The sequence below is a fragment of the Physcomitrium patens genome, chromosome 8, assembly GCF_059467195.1.
Source record: "Physcomitrium patens ecotype Gransden chromosome 8, ASM5946719v1, whole genome shotgun sequence".
NCBI classification, from domain to species: Eukaryota; Viridiplantae; Streptophyta; class Bryopsida; order Funariales; family Funariaceae; genus Physcomitrium; species Physcomitrium patens.
In genome coordinates, this window is record NC_143417.1 from 13053237 (window position 1) to 13062135 (window position 8899).

Sequence of the window (8899 nt, forward strand, 5' to 3'; positions counted from 1 at the left end):
AATTCTAAATCCTAAACCAAATCCTAACCAATCCCAAGTAATTCTTACAAAAGATTTAAACCTCAATAACTAATGTTTGAACCGTTGATTTTAACTCAAAGTTTTCATACTTCTTAAAAATTAAGTTGAAAACAAGCACGAAAAAAATTAAAAAGGATCGGAATTACCAAATAGATGATAACCTCAAAAATATGCTCAGGTATTGGCTTGCCTCCTTCTCTGACCTTGATGCCAATCTCCCATAGCCAATATCTCTTTTTTTCACAATTTGATTGATTTTAAAATTCTTACATATATAGGAAAACAAGTTTACTATCTTCATACATAAATTTCACTCCAATCCAACTAGTAGATTGCAAGAAATCTTAAAAATCCTCACTAGACCTAAAATTCTACTTTCTAAGACCTTGACCTACTTAAACCTCAATAATCCTCAATTCAATCATTAGATCAAGCTAAAATTCTTAGCACATATTAAACACAACTATAACCATTAACCTATAAAATTTAATTTATAGATCTAATACAAAACTCTCAAAATTGCCCAAAATGTCAATCCTATTTTATTTCATAAAAATCCAAGACATCCAAAACAAACTTGTATTTGTAAAGCCCTTACAAAGTCATTAAAAATCCAAATCATACAAAACCAATGCTTATAAAAATCCTATCTAGTCTTCTAACAAACTCTACTTTTCAATCTGCAAAAAAATCCCCGAATCATTGTCAAGACTCAGTTTTGTGCATTAGGATCTGTTTTCAACCCAAATTCATAATTGGCCCTCTCCTGGTATCAATATCTAGTTTTTCTAGGTAATTTTTGCTAAAATTTACTCTTAAATTCTTTCTAAAGATTTCTATATTATTTATTTTTCTAGTCTATCTTATTTTGCCTTATTTATGGCCCTACAAAGTAAGTAGAAGTCACTTTTCTAAAAAGCAAATACTACTACTAAAAGTTTTACTACCTTCCTATCTTTTATCCATATTTTTCTACTTTATCTTTTAACTTGGCTCTTCTATAATAAGATCCATATTATCATCTTTTACCATATAGTTATGTTAAAACACAATAACAGATTACATAAATAGAATATTTTAGGACCTTTTGGATAAGTATGTACTTATCTTCATTATTCATATCCTTATATGTAGTAAAACCCTTGAAGAGCATAAAGAACACCTATGAGATGTGTTAAGCCAGCTATAAGATAATTGCTTCTATTGCATGCAATCAAAATATAAACTTTGGAAGTCAAAAGTCACTATTTTGGAGCATGTGGTGTCTTCCAAAGGCATGCATATGGAACAGAATAAGGTAAAAGTAGTGGAGGATTGGCCAACCTCCAAGGATGCTTTTGAAGTCCACTCATTTTTAGGCCTTTTTGGATGTAATTTCTATTTTATTTGACTATTTGCACATATTATTGCTTCATTGACAAATCTAGTAGAGAAAGATATTCTATTTGAATGGAAATTAGAATACCAAAGCGCTATTCATAGGTTGAAGGAAGCACTCATTATTGCCCTAATATTGCAACCATATGATTCCAAATTTTTTTTATATACTTGACATTGTTGCTTTGGACTTTGCTATTAGAGCAATTCCTCAATAAAACTTTGGTAAAGGCCTTCAACTTATGGAGTATGAATCATGCAAGCTTAGAAGGGTACAGCACAATTACTCTTTACATCATCAAGAGCAATTAGCGATTGTATATGCCACAAAGGTGTGGCAATAATATATGTTGGAAAAGCCAGTAGTTATTCAGATTGACTATCGATCCTTGTTACATGATTTGCATCTAAAAAATATGACCTCATCCATCTTATTCCCACCCTGTCTCGACCTCACTGTAGTTCTGGCCCTATTCTATCCCCACTCCACTCTGTCTTCACGTAGTCTTAATTCCTCCCTTTACCTCTACCCCACTTTGTCCCCAGACAGTCCTAATTCTCTCTTTTATCTCCATCCTACTTTGTCCCCAAGCAATCCTAATTCCCTCCTTTGTCCCCTCCCCATCTCCATCACTTTTGCATTAAAAAACAAAACTATGCTTACATAATACATTTAATAGCTAGTACTTCATTAATTATTTATTTGTAATTTTTTATATTAATTAAAATTTTATATTTAATATTTAAAGAATTATTTAAATTTTAATGATATTAAAATAATAGCTGTTTTTTCAAAACAAATTATTTGACTAACATTTATTAGGAATACAAATTACTTTTATTTAATTAAATTAATTTTTAATAATCTAATCTTATTATTTAAATAACAATATAAATGTTTTGTAGGTGAATACAAATAAAAGTTCATCAAAATTAAATAAAATCTTAGTATCAATTCAAAATTATTAAATTTAATAATTAATAAATATTTTAAAATTAATTATTCTAAAGATTGTTACTAAAATATTTAATATAAAATTCAAATTTTGAATTAAAAATTTAGAAATAATTTGATTTAATGAGTTTTTCAAATGATATTAATCAATGAAGTATGTCTAGTTGAATTATGGTTTCAGATTTGAAATAAGTTGAGTTGCAAAAATCCAAATATAACAAGAATCATAATCACAACTTTTTGTTTTTTTTTTTAAAAAAATTAATATTAAATATATCTAAAATTAGACTTTAATTTTAAAATATTGTGACTAAATTTAAAAATATCAGTCAATAAAATTTTCTTAATAGTATATAAAATATTATTGGATGTATTGAAAATTTAAAAATATCTTATTATTTTCTTACAAGAAATATATTTTTTACTAAATTTGGGCTAATTACACAATGCTCTTTAATTCTTTGAAATTATATTTTTTAAAATAATTATATTATTATAATATTATTAAAATCTGAAGAAAATTTCAAATGTTAGATGTAAAACTTGAATTGATATAAATAATTATAATTAATTAATTAATTAATGAAGTACTAGCTACTAAATGTATTAAGCATAGTTTTGTTTCTTAATGCAAAAATGGAGACATGGTAGAGATAGAAGAGGGTCAAGCTAGGAATGGAGGACGATGAATGGGAACAGGGTTGAAGACATGGAACTAATACAAAATGAATCATTTATTGACAAAGAATGTGTGGCTTTAACAAAAGTGGGGTGTGGTTTGACAACTCCCGAGATATATATATATATATATATATATATCTATTTCTCTTAATAATAGTAGATTGGTTATTAAATAATGAAAGTACTAAAACAAGTTAATAATCGTAAACAAACAAATTTGTGAAAATTAGACAAACATAGTAATGATGTGTACTTTGTTACAAAAGCACAATACATGCAAATATATTATATTACATTTGAAGCTAACAATGACCCTCCTTTTTATTAAAACATTTAATCTTATTAATGTAGTGATTAATAATTAGTAATGATTATATAATGATAGAATTACAAACGTAAATTGAAAGTGAAATTTTCCTAATGTAGTACAATTGGAGAATGTGTTTTTATTTTAAAAAATATATATGGCTGTAAATTTAATGCAAAAACACTTGCAAATATGCTGCATATATTCCATTTTAATTTTAAATGTACACCAAGACTGAGCGGGTCATCTGAAATCAGCTTTTGACATTCCAGGACCAAACACACTTCTCGGTATGAAGCCCCAAAAGTATGCAGAAAACCAGTATTTTTTTCAAAACAATACGATAAAATCGTGAATCTAAGTCGCGACACTCCACAAATTACTTTCCAAGATTTGGATTGTGTGGGCAAGTCAGAATTTTCTGGACACTCGTTGCACTATCTCCTCGTAGATTGTCCTGCATAAAACAAGCCGAAGAATGAGATTGAGAGACTGAAAACGATGTACACCTACTAACAGAGAAAAGAAGCGACTATGAGGTGCTAAAGATATGTGGTATTCTTATTACCATGCAAAAGCTTGCTGCAGTGCTCGCCTCCCAACCCTCGGCATCACCCCTACAAACAAACCTTTAAGACCATGTACCTGCACAGATGCACAGATTATGCTTAGACAGGGTCGACCCACTTTGAAGAAACGTATCAGGAAGCACATTCCCGCATGCGCTACAACCAAAAGTAGTTACATAAAAATATGGCTGCATATCAATTATTTATCTTGAAACTCTGTTTAAGCTCACTTGAAACTGACGCCCCCTGCTTACAAGGGCGTTGGGCTAAATCCACAGACAGTGCGTGCCAAAATGCAGTTACTCCGGCAGAGCTAATGATCCACCAAGTTCATGCACTTTGATTGAAAAGAGAAAAGAGATGCCAACGGAAAGCATGAAGATTACATAAATCTAGTTAGGTTTCGACCTCAACAATGTGCTTGACTGTAGACACAATGCTGGAGGTGAGGCCCTGCTCCAACTGTAGCCTTGTCCGAATCTGGATTATGGTGGAATCAGGGTAAGAAATGAAAACCTTCTAGAGAAGAAAAGGATCCAACATGCCTATTAATTCAATTGAACTACTTTGTCAGGGAGCTAGCGCAGGCACAAACATCAGACATTCTTCTTCTCAGATGGACTTTCAATAGTTTTGTGCGTCTGAGCCAGAAACATACCACGTCCGGGGGATGAGTTAGAAGTGTCGCGCTCCCTCCAGCCAGAGCACCTGCCCAAAATCTACCAAGTTAAAATCTACGATACATTTCAAAATGCCAACTTAGTCGCACCATAACCATAGTACAAAATTAGAACTTGAAATCACAATACCAAAACTCGACCTGCTAAATGTAAGCATGATTTATTTCATGAATCATTGTAAAAAACGCAGCACCAATACGTGTTGTACGCTTGGTAAAAGAAAAAATCAACACAAAAACATTCGAGTATGCCCACAACCCTCTCCAAACGACACAAATCTATCGCTTGTGCACTTGAGCTCTGACATGTACAAAATCATGTACCTGCTAAGAAATTGGTAGCAGCTTGCGGAGTCCCAGTAGGCACACTTTCTACACAACATTGAGATACGATCCAGTCAACTTCCGGTTCACTTAACACCCAAATAACCACTCCAATAACTCTCAAAATACAGGAGACACCCATGTAGCTGCTAGATATTTAAAAAAGCCATCAAAATCCAAGCTAGCACACGTACTTATAGATATTCGTCTCATCTCAAAGATTAATATGAACCATTTCGGGCATTCCAGAATGAATATATGGGGCGATGATAATACCTTTCAAAGAGCTGCCAATGCGATTGTACATCAGAAGATACAGACCAGAATATGGTGCATCTCGTGCTAGTGTTGGTATCAATCCACTGTAAAGACCTGTAAAACCCCTTTCATATGGTGAGAAGTGTAAAGAGTAGGATGGGATTCCAGTTTACAATTGCGTGAACGAAGTATGGCCGAGAAACAAGTGAAAATAAACTAAAGCGCAACATTCACTCACCGGAGAGACCCTCTTTATATGAGATAGTTTGAACAGCATGAAACGTGTTGCGATAAACAAGACCAGACGCCGCCGCATACTGCACCCCCGCCCTGCTGCACGCTTGTCACCATCAACCAAGAACGTAGCCCTGACGACCCAGATCCACTGCTACGTAAGCATTCTCACACAGTTGATCCTCAAGCTATCCCTACGTAGTCTAAACTCCTAGTTGCAAGAATTCTCAGACCCCAAAGCCATGACTCCAAATTCTGTGTAAGAGAACTTGCCTCCATGCGCGTCTTGATGACCGTAATGGGACAGACAACCGAAGATGCAATTGATCTTGTCAACGCACCCGCACTCAAAGTCACCAGAGCTGGAAGTTTCTCCTTCAATGGACCCCCATCGCCTTGAGTGTAAGGCTCTCCACGAGCGAATGCAGACCTAATGGTCTCCATCATCGGCCCTAAAACTGCGAAATACAATCCGGCACCTAACCCTACTCTAACACAAGCTGGTCCCGTGCCCCTCCAGAGCCCTTTCACACCATCCTCCCCTAAAATCCTGTTCACGACCACTTTGAAGTGCCTATCTCTGGGATTTTCCGCTGCTTGCATGTGGGTCTTGATTACATCGAGGGGTTGTAGCAGAGTAGTGCTCAACATGCCTGCCCCTCCACCTGCAACAAACGACGCCAGGCTTTTCTGGGGCCTCTTTATCTTGGTCACATCACGCGGTGCGGGAGCAGCGTCGGCTGCGCCCGAATTCGCATTACTGGGTACGGTGCATTTTTCCTCCTGAGCCATTGTGGACAGATGCATGTAGAGAAAGGAAGATAAAGCTAAAGGAAATTGTGGACACACAGGCTCAAGAATTTTCGACTACACATTCTGTGAGCTGCACGCGATCCGTGGACTTGACAAAAGAGCTGTAGTCTCATCCTGCATGTCAACACCCCAAAACGTTCGTGAATGCCAGGAAAGTTCGTGAATCCACAAATTCAGCCCTCAGAGTAAAACTCTCGCGAAAACAATTCAACGTTTGCAGAGCATAAACCTTGCCAAGGAATTGAAAGCATCGGACCGATTTCTATACATAGCAATATGCTTTCGCTTGACCCCCACGAAATTCCAGAATCTTAACGCATCACCGACTGAAAAAAACAGATACTTCAGCCAACTATTCCCGCAAGCCCCACATACCAATTAACAACGTAGCTTGCTCACCCCGCAACCCAAAACCACCCACAATCTCCACACCAATCTCACAGACACCTATTCTCAACTCGATACAGAACCGCCAAATAGCCATCAAAAAGCTTCTCAAAAGCTGATCACGAAAAAGGTCAGCTCCCCCAAAGCGAGTGCCATGACCACGAGTCAGACCGGAATCGAGATGGCTCCGCGATGTTGCGCACCGCAAAACCACAAAATCCGAACCCCTTGGAACTCGATCCACACTCGGTCCACGTAGATACTGAGAGATCACAAATAGAAATGGTTGGCAGCGGCAGTTGAGCTTGGGTGGGTTTTGTGGCTCCCACCACCTTCACTCCAGGCCACTCAGAAAAAGAGAAAAAACACACACATACACAATCTGCGAGCAAGAGCAAGAGACCCAGTGAGCAAGACAGAAAGAAAGTAGGAAAGAATGTAAGAAATGCACCCGAATTGTACTCACCCACACGCTGAAGATTGCTCGGTTGAGCAGCAGCAGCAGCCTTGTGATCGCCGCTGATTCCATCTCCTTCTTCTTCATCATCATCTTCACAGCTTCTAGTTTTTTTCTTCTTCTTCTTCTTCTTCTTCGTGTGTACAAACTGGAGTGATTTTCTTCGCATTGTGTGCCGGAGTGCAACAAGGAGATGACGTTTTGTAACACATGTTCATAAGTAAATGCAAAGTTTGGGTAGGTGGAAGAACATTTAGTGTAGTCATTTTAATTTGGTGTTGGTTTGAGTTGGTAATTCATGTGGTTTTCAAGAATGAAAGTAGTCCAAAGGAATTTTAGGTTACCTTGTAATAATCCGACCATTGTTTGACCTTAGGGCTCCATAGAGGTGAAAGACCTTGTTTTGATATTGTGAAAATACTCACTAACTCTTTGTCTTGACTTTAAAGATATATAAATATTTACTCTAGATCAAGGTGAGATTGAACCTATCAAATGATGATTTGGTAGGTGAAATGCATTTGTAAATTAAGTTCAATAGTGAATTTTGCAAAATCGGCCTCAAATCAAGAAGCATTGTAATCAATACATTAAAGATGAGTTTTGAAAGTTTGGAGTTTTGGAAGATGTGTGTGTTGATAGTATATATATATATATATATATATATATAACTTCTATACCAAGCAAATGTAAGTTAGTTGAAGTACATGCTTTAGAAATATAAGGCTTGTTTTGTAATCCAAATTGTAAAAGAATTGGACTTTTTTATAAGAGAGTCTAGTTTCAATTATTTTAATGTTATTTTGTGTACTTTCTATATTTTTAGAATAAGAAGTATTAAGCATTTGCATTGATTTGTGTTAAAAAAATCTAAATTATTATTTAAGTAAGGAAAAAAAATTAAATAAATGCATTGAAGAAATAAAGTATGTGCAAAAAAATAAGATTTAATTTTGATATATTGGTTCAATATATATATATATGATTTCATATTAAAATATTATGTTTTAAAAAAAGTGATTTTAAAAATAATAATAATAATAGAAGAAACTCATTAGTTATAAAAAAAACAGCACATATGATATTTAATGCATATATATATATATATATATATAAAGAATTAAATTAGTTGAAAAATTCTAAGTGATTCAACTTAGATCATTTCTATGGACCTTCAAAGAAAAAGTGTAATCTAACTTTTTAATATTTTATAAAGTATTCAATTTTAAATTCATTCATTTTTATATCTACATCTATTTTTATCAATTTATTATTTGATACATCTAAATATGTTAAATTTGAGTATATTCAAAATGATATATTCTATTACTATATACGTAAGAGCAAAATAAACTTCTACTGTCTAAACTTTAAGCTTGAAATCTTACCATTTGACTTATTTTACTTTAACTTTTTATTTTGAAATTTTGAAATAATCCAAAAATAAAAGATAAATGTCACTATATCTTGGTCTACATGATTTATGATTATTTCAAAGTCTTCATTTTTATTTATTACATTTGACTTTACATGTATTTGAAATGATTCTTTGCATGTAGGTAGGATTAAACTATTGAAAAAGCTCATCTAATTTTTTAATCAGTTTCAATGAATCTGAAAACTGAACTAAATTTAGGTCTCACATAAGCATTTAATTTTCCCACAAATTATTATTCACATTGTATCAGAATTATTAATATAATAATTAATACCTATCAAAAAGCACTAATATTGAGCATGCGGTTTTAGCACAAACAATCAAATATTTGGTTAATAATATTACAGGATGTGAAAGAAGAAAAGTAAAAACAAGAAATTTATTAGTAAGACTTCATTG

General features: G+C 33.9%; 1 protein-coding gene across 4 annotated transcripts; it reads right to left on the bottom strand.

The window, feature by feature from the left end:
* Positions 1-3525: 3525 nt before the first annotated feature.
* LOC112285446 (uncharacterized) lies at positions 3526-7556 on the bottom strand. 4 transcript variants are annotated; one of them, XM_073535994.2, is made up of 9 exons: positions 7072-7556; positions 5679-6332; positions 5410-5488; positions 5190-5285; positions 4914-4961; positions 4569-4618; positions 4319-4390; positions 3910-3986; positions 3526-3798 (listed from the first exon to the last, which is right to left on the bottom strand). In XM_073535994.2, the coding sequence occupies exons 2-9, from the start codon at positions 6210-6212 to the stop codon at positions 3753-3755; spliced, it is 1002 nt and encodes a 333-aa protein (XP_073392095.1). In that variant the 5' UTR covers positions 6213-6332; positions 7072-7556; the 3' UTR covers positions 3526-3752. The 4 variants fall into 4 exon arrangements, with proteins under 4 accessions (XP_073392095.1, XP_024382058.1, XP_090108752.1 ...); XM_024526290.3 differs by lacking the exon at positions 7072-7556 and adding an exon at positions 6777-7017; XM_090252626.1 differs by lacking the exon at positions 7072-7556 and adding an exon at positions 6618-6736.
* Between the last annotated feature and the right edge of the window lie 1343 nt (positions 7557-8899).

What these genes read in the sequence shown, in the direction of transcription:
- LOC112285446 (XM_073535994.2), bottom strand. Translation starts at nt 6,212, where the DNA reads ATGCATCTGTCCACAATGGCTCAGGAGGAAAAATGCACCGTACCCAGT. An exon ending in CATTGGCAGCTCTTTGAAAG is followed by an intron (nt 4,962 to 5,189) that starts GTATTATCATCG and finishes AATGTTGTGTAG; the next exon opens with AAAGTGTGCCTACTGGGACT. An exon ending in CAGTCAAGCACATTGTTGAG is followed by an intron (nt 3,987 to 4,318) that starts GTCGAAACCTAA and finishes GCATCTGTGCAG; the next exon opens with GTACATGGTCTTAAAGGTTT.